The 20,568-nt window shown below is 43.4% G+C and overlaps 2 protein-coding genes across 2 annotated transcripts; both read right to left on the bottom strand.

Annotated features, from left to right (window-relative positions):
• Positions 1 to 2,117: 2,117 nt before the first annotated feature.
• PIFO (primary cilia formation) lies at positions 2,118 to 8,369 on the bottom strand. The gene is made up of 6 exons (XM_054027899.1): positions 7,973 to 8,369; positions 7,459 to 7,601; positions 6,774 to 6,872; positions 5,374 to 5,507; positions 3,127 to 3,244; positions 2,118 to 2,348 (listed from the first exon to the last, which is right to left on the bottom strand). Exons 1-6 carry the CDS (start codon positions 7,995 to 7,997, stop codon positions 2,280 to 2,282), a joined length of 588 nt encoding a protein of 195 aa, XP_053883874.1. The 5' UTR covers positions 7,998 to 8,369; the 3' UTR covers positions 2,118 to 2,279.
• A 2,252-nt stretch (positions 8,370 to 10,621) lies between these two features.
• Positions 10,622 to 18,850, bottom strand: LOC128837471 (acidic mammalian chitinase). Its single transcript, XM_054028709.1, has 11 exons — positions 18,781 to 18,850; positions 17,845 to 17,874; positions 16,097 to 16,298; positions 15,091 to 15,147; positions 14,818 to 14,983; positions 13,780 to 13,904; positions 13,188 to 13,311; positions 12,798 to 12,983; positions 12,045 to 12,164; positions 11,781 to 11,922; positions 10,622 to 10,973 (listed from the first exon to the last, which is right to left on the bottom strand). The coding sequence occupies exons 1-11, from the start codon at positions 18,803 to 18,805 to the stop codon at positions 10,720 to 10,722; spliced, it is 1,431 nt and encodes a 476-aa protein (XP_053884684.1). The 5' UTR covers positions 18,806 to 18,850; the 3' UTR covers positions 10,622 to 10,719.
• Between the last annotated feature and the right edge of the window lie 1,718 nt (positions 18,851 to 20,568).

Here is a 20,568-nt window from a genome sequence, read left to right as displayed (position 1 = left end):
CTGATGACGGATGAAGATGATGGCAGAGACAATGAAAAGGAGACTGACTTGAGCTGTGAAGGCAGGGAGCTGCATTTACAAAAGAGGGGACCAGGAAAATAGACAGAGGAATCGCTGCTGATGAATAGTAGGGTTGGGAGTCAAAGTGAGGATGGTTTTCCAGCCTAAGTAAGAAATCCGTTCTTCCCAGGTTCACTACCATGGTGGCCACAGTCACTAGCTGCAAAACTTTCATCAACTCCGTCATTGGGTACCTCCGTCAGTATGGGTTTGATGGGATCGACCTGGGCTTTGAACATGTTTTAGGGGCTGCCCCCCCCCCCGAGGACAAGCATCACTTCACCATCTTGGTCCAGACGAGATGCCAGTGTTTGTGCCTAACACAATGGGGCTCTGCTTGGCAAGTGGCCCTTGAGTGAGGTAAATATTAAATAATAATAATGTCATAAATCCTGAGGGATCTGAGAAAAGATGAAAGCTAAAAGAGTGTGTAATTTTAATTCCACAAGTCCCAAAGAAATCTAACACACTAAAATAAATTAATCTAACCCTCTGGAAAGCTTCCTCCATTGAGAGAATATCTGAAAGATTTTATGTAGCTGACTTGGTACGTTCACTAGCTGAGTTTTTTCCCTATGAGAGTGAAGGCTCTCAGTAATGTGACCTGTGCACAAACTTCCAGGTGAATTCCTGTAACTTTACTGAAGAGTAGCAATCCCATGAATGTTGTACTGCAGCTGTTGCACAAACGAAAATGCACTGAAGTCCGTGGCTTCCGAATAAAAGTATGAAAACAATATAGTGACCGGCATAATGGGACTTCCCACACTATGCACAAACTTGTCCCTGATTTCCTAGAATGAATTTAGATAAATTATGCTATCAAGAAAAAGTATGCATTTCTGAGTGTGATGTTGTAATAAGAGGAAGCACAGTTACTATGAGGACTGATAACAGTTTGCTTAAGAAATATCAGCAACTGCCACTAAAGTCTCTGCGTTCAGAGCTATAATCTGCCAGCTTTAGTGTGACAAGGGATTACCCTTGTATTATAATTGTTTCAGAAAGTAATCCCTGCCTGGCATGGAAATTATCTATCCATCGTAGGGTTTTATACTATTGTCCCTCGTATATCTGAGCACCTTCCATGTAAAATCAGTATCAATAACTAAGTCTCCAATGGACTTTATGGAATTTCTGATACTTTTTGTTGTCTGGGTAAAAGTGTGCTTGGGATTGGGTTTTTTTTTCTATTTGTTTTGTTTTGTTTTGGTTTTTTTTTTTTGCTAGATTTTATTTATTTCCTTTTGGGGAAGCGGCAGGAGGGCTTGTGGCTAGACGGGGATATCAATGTTGGAGGATCATCCCAGTGGTGGAATTACTAGTTTCAAAATCCATTTATTCTTTGAAAGACTTGCAAGTATGCAAGGAAGTGGGAAGAAAGAATAAAGGAAATGGACAAAAGTGCATCTTCAACCGCTTCCTAACTTTTCCCCCAAAACACATAGATGTCATGAATTCCAGCTTGTACTACAGATCTGCCCTGGGGCAGCTTGCATCTCTGGGTCTTCCAATATGCAGGACATTGCTAAAAAAACCAACACCACCTATTTTTCATTAACACTGAGCAGACTTTCTAGATCCACAGCCAATGACCTTCTGGCAGCATCTGTCTTCCATCGCAATCTCTGTGAAAGCGCAACAAGTGGTATGGGCCAGAACCTAAAAGGCATTTAGGAGCCTAACTCCTGTTGATTTCAATCTACATGACTAGGAGCCTCAGACTTATTAGGTGAACATAACCACCTACTGCTGGCTGGAAACGCAGCACCAACACTATTACTGCCATTCCAAATATAGCCACTGGGCCTGATCCTCCACTACTTTGCTTATTCCTGCACATTCTGATTTGCTAGCCTTTTACACCCACCTTTCACTACTGTCAATCACAGTGCAAGACCCAATAGAGAATCAAACCCACTAGCATCAAAAGCCATACTGTTATTTAAAGTCCGCCCACACACACACTGGACACATACACTTTGACACTGGAGTATGTTCTAAACCTGATGTTTTTTTTTTTTTTTTAATGAAATGACACCAATTAAACCCTAATGTAAACACTGATTAGTTCTTTATGAAGCAGCCTGATTTTGGAGTCAGAGTAGCATAGCAGAGCATACATAGCATAGTATACACCCTGATTCTTGGTACCGCTAAAAACAGAACTGAGAAGCTTAATTGGAAAGGAAAAGATACTCTCTGATGGGTAGAACTATTCAGCTGTAGTATAAGCTCAAGTAGGCCAATCGATTCCGATGTTTCCTGAATTCTTTATCTGTAATCAGCTAAAATAGAAATAAATATTGATGGATGTAACAGCTTTTAAAAGTCGAGCACATTGTAAAACAGCGTTGAAAGCAATAGGCAAGTTTAAGAAGTCCCAGTGTGGGTCACGAGTGCGGTTTGAACATTGAATCTCTATCACTTGAGTTACAGGACTAACTCTCATTAGCTGCTAGCAGTATTAGCCTCTATGTGGATTAGCATTAGAGGAAACATGAGACATTGCACTAGCATATAATAAAAATAAATATATATGGAGGTATACCTATCTCAGAACTAGAAGGGACCAGTGAAAGGTTATGGAGTCCAGTCCCCTTCCTTCACTAGGAGGCCTAAGTACTGATTTTGCCCCAGATCCCTAAATGGCCCCCTCAAGGGCTGAACTCACAACGCTGGGTTTAGCAGGCCAATGCTCAAACCACTGAGCTATCCCTCCCCCCTTTATGAGGTGCCTTATGTCCTTAGCCCAGAATTGTCCTGTCCTAGATAACTTACAGTTTACTGTTTCAGTCCTCTCTGCAGACCCATTCTTCATAAATTAGTCCCTGCATGCCCAACTGTAACTTCATTAACAGTCATGTTTCCTTCCCACTGCTTCCAAGCCCCTTGGATTTCTAGCAATTTTCCTCTTTTTCTGTATGTACAGCACGCTGCACAGGGAGAATGACATTAGACCCTCTGGGTATCCATATGATTTCCTTTGTCTGATGCCTTGATCAACCAAGTCCCATCTCAAGAGTAAAGAATAATTATGTGGATACCTATACATAAATTCCATACCTCTGTTCTCAGAGTCCTCCTCTCCGGCATTGGTACTAAAGACCAATCTGGAGACCCAAACTTCATTGGCCAGGTGATTTTCTTATGTGGCAGCTTGTCTGCTTCATAAGTTCCAGGTCTAAAGGAAGATGAACACAAAATATATCTCATTTCTGCAACTGATTTAGACATGGAGTTTATACTCTGCTGATTTACAAGTGCCACATTGATCCACTGGGAGATGTGTATGATACGGTCTTTGGTTCATCATACTGGGATTCTAAATCTTGGGTAGTCATTACATAAGAACGGCCATACTGGGTCAGACCAAAGATCCATCTAGCTCAGGATCCTGTCTTCTGACAGTGGCCAATGCCAGGTGCTTTAGAGGGAATGAACAGAGCAGGTAATCATCAAGTGATCCGCCCCGTCATCCACTCCCAGCTTCTGGCAAACAGAGGCTAGGGACACCATCGTTGCCCATCCTGGCTAATAGCCATTGATGGACCTATTCTCCATGAACTTATCTAGTTCTTTTTTGAACCCTGTTATAGTCTTGGCCTTCACAACATCCTCTGGCAAAGAGTTCCACAGGTTAACTGTGCGTTGTGTGAAAAAATACTTCCTTTTGTTAGTTTTAAACCTTCTGCTTATTAATTTCATTTGGTGACCCCTGGTTCTAGTGTTATGAGTAAATAACATTTCCTTATTTACTTTCTCCACATCAGTCATGATTTTATAGACCCCTATCATATCCCCCCTTAGTCATCTCTTTTCCAAGCTGAAAAGTCCCAGTTTTTTTAATCTCTCCTCATACGGAAGCCGTTCCATGCCCCTAATCATTTTTGTTACCTTTTTCTGAACCTTTTCCTATTCCAATATATCTTTTTTGAGATGGGGTGACCACATCTGCACGCAGTATCCAAGATGTGGGCATACTATGGATTTATATAGAGGCAATATAATATTTTCTGTATCCCTTTCTTAATGATTCCCAACATTCTGTTCATTTTTTTTTTTTTGACTGCCACGGATAGATGTGTGGATGTTTTCAGAGAACTATCCACAATGACTCCAAGATCCCTTTCTTGAATGGTAATAGCTAATTTAGACCCTAACATTATATATGTATAGTTGGGATTATGTTTTCCAATGTGCATTACTTTGCATTTATCAACATTGAATTTCATCTGCCATTTTGTTGCCCAGTCACCCAGTTTTGTGAGATCCTTTTGTAACTCTTCGCAGTCTGCCTGGGACTTAACCATCTTGAGTAGTTTTGGATTATCTGCAAATTTTGCCACCTCACTGCTTACCCCTTTTTCCAGATCATTTATGAAATAGATTAGGCATTGCTATTGGGGCAGTCCCTGGTTACATTTCTGCTCTATGTATTTGACCTCTATGTATTTGATCCAGTCCTTCCACCAGACTCAAGGTACACTGCAAACATGTCAAAAGATAAAAAAAAATGAGGGATCCTTGCAACAAATTCATAGTGGAGAGAGGTTCATGGATGCTGATTTCTAAAGGCATGCTTCTAAACATGCCATGTGAAAAGGAGATATGTAAAACAGACAACATAGTGTCTCTCTTTTGCTGTGAATATTTATTGTCTGACTATGATCTAAATAAAGCAACAGAAATCAGACTGTTCCGCTGCAGATTGTGGCTACAACCCACAAAAGCTGACTTTGTCCACTAAAATATATATATATGCAATAGCAGCTTTAACTTTAATCTTTTTCTGTTGCATAGTGTTTCTGTTTCCAGAAGTATTTTTTGGAGATCACCATAACCTTGCTATTTTTCCCCAATCTATTGGTGAATATGGGGCAGTTTTTTAATGCTCATGCAAATGAAGAACTTAAGACACTCACTAGAGCCTGATGTAGGTCAGCACTGATGCTGTGCAATTTCCTCGATCGTGCTCAATCAGTGGGCTTTAATGCTAACATGTTTAGCACCCTTGCTATTCGAGCCCTGAGCTTATCTTGAGTGGAGACTCAGTTTCACCAAGTTGTGCCAAAAGATTTTGTGGTTTTGTTCTGTGGTTAAATTGAAATTTACATTCTATTTTATGAAAGCAGGATTTTGGGCCTCATTCTCCACTGCTTTGCTCCTTGTGAGATTTTCAAGATACACAACACAAGGCAGTTTGAGCACGCAGTTGCCTACCTCCCATTTGTGCCTCTGCAATGCTATCCCTTAATGTCTAGGCAGGCTTTTACCTTGCTACTAAAGGAGTGAGAAACAGATTTATGGTACCCAGGGAAAAGCTCTCTATCCAGAGCCTTCTGTGGAAATCGTGATGACTTGACGGAAAATGGGGCGTAGGCAGGCTGGAACTTTCGGTCTTTGCCCCATGCTGATTGGTGTGTTCCAGGGCCAGGAGTCTCAGTCTATTTATAAGGCAGCAGATTAAAAAAGAAAAGAAAAGGAAAAAAAAGTTAGCACCGGGGGCCTGATGCTCATTTACGGTCTGGCTGCTCTGACGATGTCAAGGGGCCTTAAAGTGATTGTAAATGTAAGTGTACGCACACTGCTAAAGCAGTTTAAAGTGATTTGAGTGTAAATAAGAATCAGGACAGGACCCATTTATTTTGGGAATTCTGTAATTTTGTTCTGTTTTTGGATTGCTAGAGATGCTTTGGCCAAAAAGCACAAACCTTAAAGCCGGGCAGTTTTCTTGGAGGCATCTATGAAATTTTCCTACTAATCTTATATCGGTATGTGCCCTATCGCTCCTAAAATTATTATCTTCTGGGAGCAATGAAGGGATCTGAAGGTATGTAGGATATTTCTGTGGAAACCTGCAATTACCGAGCATCCAGAGTTTGGTCTGTGTTTGTCCCTTTAACTGAGTCACTCTATTTCTGAAGTGCCCATCACCATTGGTTCTAGACACCATCTGTAATTCATAAACAGCATCTATTTCTGATAAACATTCTCTTGGTTGAGGAAGGTAAGAACACAGAGCTACTTCAGCAGGTTAAGAAGTTCATGCAATCAAGGGGACAGAAGATTTCCTTGTATTTGGTAACTTTATCAGCTGTAGAGAGGGGATAGTTGAATAATTTCCCCACACTTCAGCATATCAGAGTAATCTATAATGAAATATATATATGCAACCGAGGGAGAAATTCAACACTGGGCAAAGGGTCAGCATAAGATCCATCCATCACTTAATTTCTGTTTCTTAGGTGGAATTTAAGTGGTGAATGGAGCTAGCCTTCAGCACAAGGGTGAATTTCACGGAGTGAATAAATTTCTAAACTAGCAATCCTTGTAGAACTCTCTCTTATTTTTATAGAGCTGTGACTAGTAAATGAAAATGTATTTTCTCCCCCCAAAATTTCAGAGACTCCTTTTAAATTTGGGTGAACCAGGGACCAGAATTGCCAAAGAGCTCAGCATCCAATGCGCACCCAGCATGCTCAATGATTCTGAAAATCGGGCCACTTATTTAGGTGCTTAAATGGATGGAGGGATGCTTTGGAAAATCTGGTCCTACGTGCTTAATTCTGTCATCAAATATCTGCAGTAGCCAGCAAAGTGAATGGAAATTGGGCATACATATTGCAGGTACTTGTGATGGAATTACAGTGCATTCATTTTTTTAACCACCCACAGCAGCCTTGACGCACAGTAGAGAGTGCTTTCCTTACCTTGCAATCTGGTGGGAAACGTAGGGATGTTCTTGCTCCCAGTACGTAACCTTTGATGCTCTCTGGTTTATGAGTCAAGGCATATACCATGCTACTCCTCTGTATGTAAAAAGCAGAAGCGTGCTTAGTGCCAGTTATGATGTGATTCACATCAGTTTAAGGTTTAATGCGTTTGAGCAGCTAGAGACCAAATTGTTGTTAAAGTCTCTTATCTCAAGAAAAGGCCTTTTTTCAATTTTCACTGTCACAGGTGGGATGGTCTTGTGATTAAAGCAGGAGGCAGGGAATCAGATGTGGATTCAATTCCTGCCTGTGTCACAGCCTCTGTGTGTGACTCAGGGGAAGTCACTTAATTCTTTCTGCGCCTCCGCTGGAAAATGAGGGATAATAATGCCTTCTTTTGTTTCTATTGGGTACAATTTTTTAAAGTGTTTGACTTTCAGTGAGACTTAGGCTCCTTAAGTCACATTTGATTTGAAAATGGGACTTAGGAGTCTAAGTCACTTATGTGCTCTTGAAAAAAATTCCCCTTGTCTCTATAGACAGTTTTCCAGGGCCGGGACTGTCTAATTAAATATATGTGCAGCCCCCAGCCCATGTGAGCCTCAATCTTGGTTGGTGACACAAGCTGCTACTTCATCCTACAACCCTGGGATGGGAATAGCTCTATTGCAGAACGACTCACCTCTTCATTGTCGTAACTCCCGGGCCCACGATAGGGGTCCCCAAGGATGGGGACCAGCTGGTTCCCCAATCTGTCTGGGGCATGGTGAAAGGGGAAAATTTTCCTCCCTTGACATGATCCAAACGAGTTTCGCTTCTGCACAGCTACCAATGCAAGAAAAGATGTAGTTAGAACAAGCAAGTGGTGACCTTCCTCCACTGCATGGGGTGTGATCTGCTCAGCAGTGACAGGGGAGCCCATGCTGGGCATGGCCAGGGGAGCCCCCCGGGAGATGCCTGGGCTCGGGGTGGGCAGGGGAGGCCGTGCTGGGCACTGCCAGGGGAGCCCCCCCGGGAATTGCCCAGGGCGGAGGTGGGCAGGGGAGCCCGTGCTGGGCACTGCCAGGGGAGCCCCCCGGGGAGGTGCCAGGGCGGAGGCGGGCAGGGGAGCCCCCCGGCAGTGGCCGGGCCCGGAGGTGGGCACGGGAGCCGCACCCCGCCCCGGAGGTGCCCCGGCTGGACACGGCTCTGCTCACCTGTCAGCTCCCACTCCCAGATCATGCCGCGTGCCCGTGTGTACGGCCCGTTACCATGGACACGGGAGGGGGTGGGGCCCGCGCGAGCCGGCGGGCGGAGAATCCCGGGATCCGCGATCGGCGGGGACCGCGCCCCCCCCCCCCCCCCCGCGCTCCTGCAAGCGGGCGCCTAATGCCTCCACTCAGCGGCGCGCTGCAGCCCCAGGGACCGGGGGGCAACTGGCCGCGGCGCCCTGCTCGCAGCAGATCCGTCCCGCAGAGATGCACCGCAGACAGCAGATATTTGCAGGCGGAGCCGGGTCATTCATTCTCTGCCAGAGCCAAAAACAACGGCAGCCCCGGCGGGGCCCTGCAGCTCGGGGACTGCCTGCCCTCGGGGCACTGGTGCAGGTTCTGAGCTGAGGCAAGGCGTGATTCGTGACAGCTGTTTTGTGGCCCCCTGGTCCTGTCGCTAATTGGGTCGCTGCGCTGGTCTGGCGCTCGCAGTGAGGCTGGAGATGATGGGAGGCTGCTCTGACCTGACCCATTCGGATCCCCAGTCCGCAGTGTGCAGGGTTAGGCTGAGGTTACCCAGCAAAAAGGGACTCTGAATGAAGGGTCTGAATAATATGCATCCAAGCCACAAAACATTCAGATGAGAAATACCACATGAGGCCAGTTCCTATCAGCATAAAGCAAAGGTCCTGGAACAATGTGTGTAGTGTGGGGTGTGTGTGTGTGCTGAGAGCCATTGAACCATACTGTAAACCCTGTGTGTAATGGAAACCACTTCAAGCCAGGAGATGTAGCACCTATGTTTAAAAACATCCCTGTCTGACTCGTCTAACCCCCTGGCACACACAGTGTTGTAGATGCTTTCTGGATAGATAGAATCATAGAATATCAGGGTTGTAAAGGACCTAATGACCTCCTGAGGTCCCTTCCAACCCTGATATTCTATGATTCTATGATTCAGGAGGTCATCTAGTCCAACCCCCTGCTCAAAGCAGGACCAATTCCCAACTAAATCATCCCAGCCAGGGCTTTGTCAAGCCCGACCTTAAAAACCTCTAAGGAAGGAGATTCCACCACCTCCCTAGGTAACCCATTCCAGTGCTTCATCACCCTCTTAGTGAAAAAGTTTTTCCTAATATCCAACCTGAACCTCCCCCACTGCAACTTGAGACCATTGCTCCTTGTTCTGTTATCTGGTACCACTGAGAGCAGTCTAGATCCATCCTCTAGATCCATCCAATTGGTCTGGGGGGAGGGAGATTCTCCTCTTTTCTTCCCACCCCCAAGCCACTTTTAACTGGCAGTAGTTAGGCAGCTGGCATACTAAGACCACTGCCTATAATTCCAACCAATGTTGTTTCATTGTTTCCTTGTGCTTCCCCCACCTGGCTTTGTCTCCAGCTGCTCTCTCTTGTTTTATTAGATGGTCATCTCTCTGGGGGGAGGGGCAAGAATCGTCTTTTGGTTCTGTGTTTGTACAGCCCCTAGCACAATAGGGTCCCGGTCCATGCCCAGGGGTCCTAGGTGCTATCACAATACAAAAAAATAATGATAAAAGCAGAGCAGAATAGAATAGCACACCCCCAGCATGTCTTTTTTTCCCAAAGCACCAAAATAAATCTCAGTTCTTTCAAATTTTCTCATGTTTTCCCATCCCCCATGCTTAAAAATCCACCTTAGTCTGGTTTAACTCTGCCAGCATCTTATTTCTTATCTCACCTATGTTTGAGGCACTAGGAGCTGCTGTCATGGTTGTCAACGTGTGCAGTTGGGAGTAGTGGGCAGAATGCTGGATTTGGCTCCTTTTGGGAGGATTTCTTCACTTGACTTATTGGCCCAGAAATTTCCCACTGTTGTTAATGTGGGTGCTGCTCCATTGCTGGGAGCAACTATGGGAGTGCTAGACAAGACTCTCACGGCCTCTGGTGTTTTTACTGTTGTGTTTCGGTCTGCTCAGCAAAGGTCTAGCTGACAGTGTGATTAAAAAACACTGTTTTAAATGGCACATTTCACACTTTGGGACACACGCATTGTTCCTTGAGAACCATATTGGTTGATTGGTTTGTGATTAAGTCTTTGGTTTGGTATCTAAATACCAGTTCATTCCTGACTTTGCTATAGACTCCACTGTGTGACCTTGGGCATGTCACTCTGTCTCTCTAAGCTCCCCAAAATGGGGATAATAAACCTTCCTTTATCTTGTCTTGTGTGCTTGGCAGCTTGACTGTAAACTCTTCAGGGGCAGGGACTGTCTCTTATTGGGTACATGTACAGCGCCTACCACAATAGGGCCCCGATCTCAGTTGGTGATCCTTTAATATAAAGAATAAAATTTCTGTCCCTGGGGGCAAATTAAAAATGCCGCATTAAAAAAAAAAAAAAAAAAAAAAAAAAATAATGGAGATATCCCATCTCCTAGAACTGGAAGGGACCTTGAAAGGTCATCAAGTCCAGCCCCCTGCCTTCACTAGCAGGACCAAGTACTGATTTTGCCCCAGATTCCCAAGTGGCCCCCTCAAGGATTGAACTCACAACCCTGGGTTTAGCAGGCCAATGCTCAAACCACTGAGCTATCCCTCCCCCCATAAGAAATCTAAAACAATAAAAAGTGATGCTGAAGTCACTGTCCAGCAAAACAGACAAACACACTAGGGCTTATGCTACCGGCTTTTATTTCAGAATTTTGGGGCTTCGGGGATATGCATAAAGCAATAGGGAATTTGGATCGAGTTCATCTGCTTGGAGATCCTGGTTTATGCCCAGTTGCAGCAGCTGCAGCTCGTATCAAAGACCAGGCCGGTTTGGCAGTACTGCTCATAAGTGATGCCGTTCAGACAGTGCCAGAAAGCATTCCTGTTGTTGGCAACAGGGTAGAGGCCATTGGCTTTGCCAGCACAGAACCCACTGCCACCGGAGCTGCTGCCGCTACCGGAGCTTCCACTGCCACTTCCTCCGCTACTGGGAGCCTCTGTGATTGGAGCCATGGGCTGAGCAGGAGCAGTGCAGCCTGAAACAGAAAATGATGATACTGAATACAGATCGGTCTATAACGATCCATTATTTTATAACATGCCCAATCACTCTAGTATTTGACCAGGGTATTAGATGCAGTGCTTAGAAGCAGGGCACTACCATGTACAGCCTGCTGTCTTTGAGAGGTACAGTGTGCTGGCTGAGCCTCATGGTGACTGCATCAAAAACTGGAAGAAGAAGGACCTGATCCAATTCCCACTGAGATCCATGGGAATTTTTTCATTGGCGTAAGCGGGTTTTGGATTGGGTGATAAGTGGGTACCTCCGTGATGGATTCAGAGGTTCAGACTCGCCTCTGTTGTAAACCTGTTGCAATCGATGGAATTACTGGGCAATCAGGGCCCAGAAATGTAAAATAATCAAACTTCAAGTAAAAGGAGATTGATCTCCAAGGGGACCCACTAGAACAGCTGTTAATTTTTTTCCAGAGTGGGCTGTTGTTTAGAACACAGATCTTTAAAAGGGACTGCCAGATGGCAGGGGCATCTGTAAACTAGCTCAGGCTATTTTAGCAACAGCAGTGAGTTCCCTTAGTAAACTAGTTTGTTTGTATCCCAGCAAATTTGGTCTCTCTAAAGAGCCATGATTTGACTGGAAGGTGGGGTGGGGAGTCACAAAAGGAGAACTTAATGGAGGGTGAATTGTGGGCAGGGATATAAAGTTGCTTCTCTTGAGAGGGTGTAGCTCAGCATTATATACACCAGTGGGAGTATTCAAATTCTCATCTACATCTGAGGGAAGGGTGTTAATTCTGGGAGCCCATCCTGCTGGAGTCACTCACTAGTGCTCTGCAGTCCAAGAACGTTCTTCAGGGTGTTGATCAAGGGGAATTTGCCCTGGTTGCAGAACGTGCCAGTGAAGTCATCCAGGTCAATTGTCCACACCATAGCACCACCAAAGTTGTTCTTCATTAACCACTGAGCCTGTTAAGGGCCAGGAAAGAAGCCAAGATCAGTCCAAACACAACAAAAAAGGGACTCAGGGAACTACAGTGATGCAGAATGGGATCCCACTGGTTTTGATAGGTGAGAAGGTCCCATCGTACCTTGAGGTTGAAGCTCTTGATGTTGTCATATCCTACCCACTCAGTGCTTTGGTATGCATAGGGGACATCCTGAGGGGTATCCCATGCTTGAGTGGCTCCATTATTCAGGAAAGTGCAGATCTAAAAACAGTGAGGGTGAAACAGAAACAGAATCTTCCATCACTGCTGCAACCACATCGCCAATGGACAGAAAACGGAACAGCAGTTTTGAGGCAACAACTCTTGTACAAAGTAGATTCACTTGTTTTCATCTCATACTTTATCGGTGGCCTTGTGGGCTCCTATACAATGGTGTCTGTTCTCTAGCACACAGTAAACAGATGTCAGCTTTTTATTGTCAATCAATGAGGAGCTAAGCTACGAAATTTAAATTCATGTTTCATACTCTGCTTCCAGAGGTCTGGGGTGTATGGTTCCTGAGTTTTGGTTTGGGCCTAATTCTAGCAGTAACTAAGCAGAAAGAGGAAAAACAATTAATCCATGATGGGGGTTGATTAAGTATTCATTAATATTAGATGTCACAATTGATTTTCTGTATACTCAGTTACAATTATTCCAAGAGAAGTATTTATACTCTGATTTATATGCATTGTGATGGCCTGAGATTGTTTTAACAAGCAGATACTTTTATTCAGTTGTGCACTGCAACTGCATAGCACACAAACCTCGTGGGCTGTAGTCCACGAAAGCTTATGCTCTAATAAATTTGTTAGTCTCTAAGGTGCCACAAGTACTCCTGTTCTTTTTACAAACCTCATAGTAAGCCCAGAACCCAGACTGTTTTGTGTAAGGTCCAGCAGGCCCGGGTCCTGAGGCTGGAGCACCGACAGCAGTGTTGGATGGGTTGCTCAGGATGAAGGTGTGTCCATAGGCTGGGAATCCAACAATGAGCTTTTCAGCTGGGGCACCGTTGTTCTTCCAGTAATTCATGGCATATTCCTATAAAAACAGTCAGTGAGTTATGGACTCTGGATCACAAGTGGCAGGTAAATTCTTCCATCACTGCAGTTTTCAAGGATCAGTTATTTGTTATTAATTTCCTATCAGAAACCTTTGGATCCATTTAATTAAAATGTTGGGTTTTGGGCTTAGTTCAGTTATGTCATTATAGGCCTTAAAGGATCTTGGTCAAGATATACTTACAATATTGAGATAGATATTGCTGCCAGTGTCAGCGGGGCCTTGAAACAGGGGGCTGTTCTCTCCAGTGTACCCCTCCCAAGAGCCGTGGAAGTCGTAGGTCATCACATGGAAATAGTCCAGATACCTGAGGAGATAAAATTACCGTCACTATTGTCTTCATCTTGGAATGGTTCATTTTCTCATCAACGGTGTCTTTTCAAAGCCCAATAAGAAGCAGTGATTTAAACAGCCCCTGTATTTTTAGCATCTACTTTAAAGATTCTTTGTAGATAAAGGATGGATTTTGCTTTAAGTGCCAGAAGTTCACTACAGATGCCAAATTTTTCAAACTTCAGTGGCTTAAGTCAAGCACCTAAATCCATATTGGTCTGAGTTTTCAGGGGTGCTGAGCCCCAGAGCTCCCATAGGTTTTAGTGGGTGCCCAGCACCTTTGAAAATCAGGGCTTTCTTTATTTAGGTGCCTAATTCGGCAGCCAGGCTTGAGGCTTTTGGACATGAAGCTGGTTTTCACAGTGAAATATATTCATTGTCTCGAATGTGGCCTGTGCTTTAAGCTAGGGATGATGAGTATATCTGAGAGTGTGGTACTCACTGGCCGAGCTGAGGAATCTGGTAGCCTGACTCAATGTTAGAGAGCCCTGCAGCCACAGCAGCGGTGACCAGGAGCCTGGGTTTGTTAACCTGCTTGGCTTCCTGCTCGAAGGCTTCCAGCATTTCCTAAGGCAGATTAAAAAAACGACCCCATAATTGGTTAGGAGCAGCAACGCTGAGCACTGGTCACCCTCAATGTGCACCTGGTGAATTAGAAATGGCCCCGTTCCCTCCTTGAGAATTCTTACTGCAATGACTAGGCCCATTAGACTGCTCGGTTTTGTCCACCCATGTTTTGTTAATTCTGTCTGGCAATGTGAAGAAGACGGGTAAAACTTTCAAAAGTGTCTAAGTGAGTTAGGCTCCTAAGTTCCACTTTCAAAAGTGACTTAGGCACTTGAAAGCCCAAGTCCCATTGGTTTTTCAATGACATTTAGACTCCTAAGGGCAGATTTTCAAAGGCACTTAAGCACCTAAAGATGCAAATAGTTGCCTAGTCAGATTTTCAAAAGCACCTAAGTGGGTTAGGTGCATAATTCCCATTTAAATTAAGAGGAGTTAGGTGTCTAATGTGCTCAGGTGTTTCTGAAAATCACACTAGGCACCTGTTGGCATTTTTACACACCTAGATACTTTTGAAAATTTGGGTCTAAGTGTTTAGGTCACCTTTGAAAATGGGGCTTTAGCTTCTAAGTCACACTTACACACTTTTGAAAATGTCACCTCCCACCTTTAATATTCATCAGCTGTGAAATTACAAGTACTAAGGGCTCTTCCATATGATCATAAATCTACAGCTGATTTATGGTCGGATCCTGCATTCTTATCTATCCTATAGAATCCCATGCACATTTGCTGAGCTGAATATTAATTAATGAATAAATAATTATGCTAATATCACCAGCAGTTGGTATCATATATGCTTTTACATTTTACATGCATCTCTGGAGCATTTGTAGTGCATTGTACAAACAATGTGACTTTTTTCTTCTTCTTACTGAGGTTTCTTTCAGCACCGAGGAGCTGGCTTCCTCCTTACCTGAACAAGGACGGTGAAGAGGCTCTTATCCTGAGCTGTGCTGCCTCTGGAGCCAGGGTATTCCCAGTCAAAGTCTATCCCATCGAATTCATACTGGCGCAGGAATGTGATGACGGAGCTGATGAAGGTCTGGCGAGTCTCGGGAGTGGAAACCATCGCAGTAAATCTAGGGAGAAAAAAAGGGAAAGGAGTCAGGTTGCTGCATGGCTCACTCCCTCAAGTGTTCAAAATACCAGGATGCAGTCAGAGAGAAAGGGATGGGGTTGGACTTACGGAGCTGTTCCAAAATTCCATCCTCCGATAGCCAAGAGGGTCTTCAGTTGTCCGTTCCTACAAAGATTGAGATGGGGGGTATGAATAAAGAACAAACGGAGGAAGTCTGGTTTGGTATTTCCCACTGTATTGTAATTGCTGTCCTGAGACAGAAGAGAGACCAGTGTGCTCTGAGATTCATTGTGTTGCCTTGCCTTACTCAGTAATACTTAGCTCTTTATAGTAGTTCTTTTATAGCCATAGAGCTCAACACACTTTACAGAGGGATAAGCATCTCATTATCCCTGTTTTACAGATGGGGACAATGAGGCAAAGAGAGTGAAAGTGACTTGCCCAAGGTCATACAGCACGTTAGTGGCAGAGCCAGGAAAGGATCCCAGGTCTGATTCCTCTCCACTGTGTCACATTTTACCCCTAAGTGAGCCTTAGAAATTGATAGACCATCTCCCAATTGATCACTCATTGTTGAAATTAGCTCCATTTGATTTAGATCTGTATTTAATGGGAACATATGATATATAATATACATAAATAGAATATGTTATATACATAAATAGAACTTGGGTATATTGCTTTAAGTTCCCAGAAATCTATTTTGGATATAGGTTCATAGTAACTGAAGGTAAATAATGATTTAGACATGGATTCTCTTGAGCTGCTGTACCATCTCCCTCTACAACAATACCTCAAATCTTCCAGGGCGGTTACTATGGTGTTTTGGGACTATATCTAGCACTTTGGAGCAGCCAAAGAAGACACTGTCTCTAGGTTTCATGCTGAGCCCAGTGCAGGCTGGTCAGGACTTTGGGGACTTAGCCAGCATTGTGCAGATGCCCCTGCAGTGCAGACATGATCCATAAAGCTAGCAGTCATGTGTGCTTCACTCTGGAGTCTCAGTGCCTTGTTCATAATAATGCAGAGGTTTTAAAGGATCTCTAGTATATACAGTCAGGTGTTAGTTAACGCACAAATCTCTCTTTAGTCTCTTGCCATTTGGGTTACTCACTGGTTTTTCAAACCGTTGAAGGATTTGTAGAGAGTCAGGTCGTTCCATTCAATGGTAGTGATCTGATTGTTCTTCATGCCCGCAAAGGCATAGATCAGGTGAGTACAGAGGCATGGGTCGATGTTATCAGGCATGAAGCGCCCAAGGCCTGGTCTGTACTGGGCCCAGTTGGTGAAGTAGCATGTCAGCAGATAGGCAGAACCTGTTTTTGGCCGAGAGGAGGGGGAGATGTCACAGGGATATTTGTCATAATAAACTACCCCGGTTCATGAAAATGAAGCATGGCCACCAACTGGGACCTCAGGGTAGAGATGATGCTGATGTTCTAAAGAGGAGCATTCTAATCCTTTAAGTCCCAACTCTGAAAACCAGACACAGTGATTACTACTTTAGTTTCAGTAAAGTCAATGCTGACAAAATAAACCCTCAGGAAAAATGCAGCATTTTTGCACAGCGTAGAAACATAGGAATAGAAGACAAGGAAGGAGGCTGCATAGTTCCTTCAAACTCCTCCATTTAGACCTGGTACCAACGTCTGTGGAACCACAATTCATAAAATGTAGACGCTATGAATAAGCCCATGAATGTCCAGTTAATGTCTGGATGATATAATCCAGATATCCTGATTTAACCCACTGAGGATACTAATGATGGAAGCAACCAAGCTCCTAATGGCAAGGTTGGATAACATTGCTAATTATGACAGGCAAACAGTATTATTTGAATTCTTAGCCATTAGTCTATTCTATTAATATGAGAGCTGATAAAAAAGGAGGGAATTAAAAAAAAAAAAACGGTTTTCCCCCTTTATTCAAATCTGAACATTTATCATTTTGAAAAGTCAACATTTTCAATTTCAAAAAGTGTCACAACCCAAAAACAACAACCCAAAAACAAAACTTTAAAATTTCAACCAGCTCTAGTCAATATCAATTATGGGCATGATTCTCCCCTCACTCACAAGGGTGTAAATCAGGAATGATGCCACTGAAGTTAGTAGTGTTACACTATTAGTAAAACTAGTGTAAGTGACAGGAGAATCAGAGCCTGTCAATTTTATGTGGATTTTATACCTTTACCTTTAAAACAACAGAACAGCTCATCAGTTTTGTCCGGTGGAGGAGGAAAATGGAGCTTGGTCACTGATTGAATGTGGTGGCTTAATGCACTGTTCTGAGTGCACTGATTAAATTATGAATGCCATGCATTTGAATTTTGAGCTCTCCTTAAAGCCCATCTTGCTCCTCATACAATTTAGGCCTGTAAGGAACCACGGGTTGGGTTATATCTAAGTGTTTATATTTATTTTATGCTTTCCTGTTTTTCTGTACTTGGCATTGTGGATGAGCTATCCTAAGAACATAAGCATGGCCATACTGGGTCAGACCAATGGGTCCTTCTAGCCCAGTATCCTGTCTTCCAACAGTGGCCAATACCAGGTGCCCCAGAGGGAATGAACAGAACAGGTAATCATCAAGTGATCCATCCCCTGTCGCCCATTTCCAGCTTCACAGAATTGTTTGTTCACCATGCTCTGTGTATCTCTATCTGTTCAACTGCTATCTCCTGTAGAGGGGCTATGTGAGTGGGATGTAGACGGGACATCACTGTTTTGTTTGGATCCATTTTAAATGGGCCTCAGACATTGAAAATAGTTATATAGGGCTTAATTCATGGGTGGGCCACAATACAAGTAAGATATGGTAAATACCAAAGAAAGAGCAAAGCCATTTAAGAAAAATACTCACCCAGCTGAGCATTCAGCAAAAGTGCCAGACCTGTCAAGAAAAGCAAAAGTAAAGAAACTATCTGAATAAAATGCAAAATGCACAAACAGTTCACAAGCCTAGGGCTCAAATGCCTCCAATCAGTCCCAGTCATAAGATGCCATATTGCATTCATGAATAAGACCTTCCCAAGGACTTACCTTGCAAATAAGTGGTCAAATCCGGCCTATGAATAAGTAATATCAATGGAAGTGTAGATATTCAGGGATTGAATTTAGCATGCGTCATTCACGGAAGATTGAATCAAATACTGTAGCTTTATTTACAAAGAAGGTCAGATAATTGACCGATAAGTCCTGAGGATAGGAGTGATCAAATATCATGTCTCAGGCTGTTAAACTGATGCCTTAGGTGGTCAGAAAGGAATTTTCCATCCTATGCACAGCATTGCGCAATTGGTTGGTGCATCATTGGGAAACTCTTTGACCTTCTTCCAAGCACAGGCATTGTCCACTGCTATGGGCAAAGTACTAGCCTAGATCAGTGGTTTTCAACCCTTTTGCATTTGCGGACCCCTAAAAAATTTTGAATGGAGGTGTGGACGCCTTTGGAAATCTTAGACGTAGTCTGTGCACCACAGATTGAAAACCACTGTTATAAGGGAATGACAACCTTTTGCAGACCCCTTAGACATAGTCTGCGAACCCCCAGGGATCCGCGGACCACAGGTTGAAAACCACTGGTCTAGATGGACTAAATGGCTTAAGTTAGTATGGTGAATCTGATCTTCGGCACATGCTTGTATGCAGCACAGAATGAGTGCTCCATAAGGATCTACTGATGTGCTAAGTTTCTTTGCAGAATAGAACTGCAGCTTAAAGTGATCAAAAATATAGCTGCACAGTTCTTGTGAAAATAAGGTTACGCACCAATATAAAATAATATGCATGGACTTACCGGTGAGGAGGATCAGCTTGGCCATGATTTACTTCTGTACTGATCCAATGACGTTTCTCTTGTCCTTTTATACCATGTGCCTCCTTCTTTATCACACGGCCACCTTATCACCAAAGAGACCCGAACGATGCGGTATCTAACAAAGTTTAATGGTTAGCTAATGGATAAATCAACAAAACTTTCCAACCTCCCTTTGTAATACAATAGATGCCATTTTCTAGGTAACCTATCTTATATAATAGTCCTGCCAACCTGGAAAGGGCGGACCTAAGGAGATATAAAAGATAAGCATCAATTTTCCAGTGCGCTGGTTCTTATACTATTTTAATGTCCCTAATTAAAATGTATTGTAATGTATTATTTGCAATGCAAACAACCTTTTAATAGGTTTGTTGAATGTTACTAGATAAAACAACTGTAAATATGGTTATTTTGAATGAGATTGGGGATGCCAAGAGAACCAAAGCCTTTACGTAACTATTGTGGTGTATTTAAACACTGTTAAAATCATAGGCTGTCACTCTACATGTCAGGGTTTTTCCCTAGTCCTGCTTGCAAGCTAGGGGGCTCTGTAGGAAGTGTGCAAACTAGGTCTAGCAGCAGTCAGTTTGCAACCAGCCAGCCTAAAGTAAGGTGGAGTGAGCTGTACATTGCTGTTTTAGGGAGCAGCCTGCTTTGTCTCTCTCTAGTGTTGGGTTCCTGTGTGTTATTGTTTTGAATTCTAAAAAGTAAAGTCATGTTACGTTGCAACCTTCCAGCAAGAGTACTTATGTTTTTATATAACTTCTCTGTGTATGTGCTATGGCATCTGCTAAGCCATCCTGCTTCCTTTAAGTGGGAGTGGGACTTGAGTCCCACTTCAGCCCAGAAATCAATGGAGTTAAGCAATTTACTAATTGTAAAATGAGATCAGAATTGGGCCCAGTATCTCCATCTCTTGTGCAAAGTGAATGGTCTCCCCATGTATTATATTTGGCTGAGTTAGAGTGTAGAAATAGGCAAAAACCAAAATGTGAACTGGATTAATAGATTATAAACCCACAAGGGACCATTGTGATTAGTCTGACTTCCTGTCTCACACAGGCCATTACACTGCCTTGAATTAATTCCTGTTTGAACTAGAGCAGATCTTCTAGAAAAACATCCAGTCTTGATTTAAATTTTGCCAGTGATGGAGAATCTATCACAGCCCTGGATAAATTGTTCCAATGGTTAATTACCCTCACCGTTAAAAATTTGCACCCTTATTTCTAATCTGAATTTGTCTGGCTTCAACTTCCAGCCATTTACCCTTGTTATAACTTTGTTTGCTGCACTGGTATTTATAAAGTGTGATTAAGTCACTCCTTAACTTTCTTGTTGATAAGTTAAATAGATCAAGCTCCATGAGTCTTTCACTATATGGCATATATTCCAATCCTTTAATCAGTCTTGTGGCTCTTCTCTGAACCCTCTCCGATTTTTCAACATCCTTCTTGAATTGTGGACACCAGAATTGGCCTCAGTATTCCAGTAGTGGTTGCACCAGTGCCAAATGCAGAGATAATATAACTTCTCTACTCTTACTTGATATTCCCGTTTATACATCCAAGGATCACATTGGCCATAGTGTTGTACTGGGAGCTCATGTTTAGCTGATTATCTACCATGACCCCCAAGTCTTTTCCAGGAGACAGTGCCCCATCCGGTAAGTATGGTCTGCATTCTTTGTTCCTAGATGTTTGACTTTACACTTGGCCATACTGAAGTGCAGGTTGTTTGCTAGCTCCCAATTTACCAAGAGATCCA

The sequence above is a fragment of the Malaclemys terrapin genome, chromosome 4, assembly GCF_027887155.1.
Source record: "Malaclemys terrapin pileata isolate rMalTer1 chromosome 4, rMalTer1.hap1, whole genome shotgun sequence".
NCBI classification, from domain to species: Eukaryota; Metazoa; Chordata; order Testudines; family Emydidae; genus Malaclemys; species Malaclemys terrapin.
Note: the sequence above shows the minus strand (reverse complement) of the source record. Positions and strands in the feature narration are given on the sequence as shown.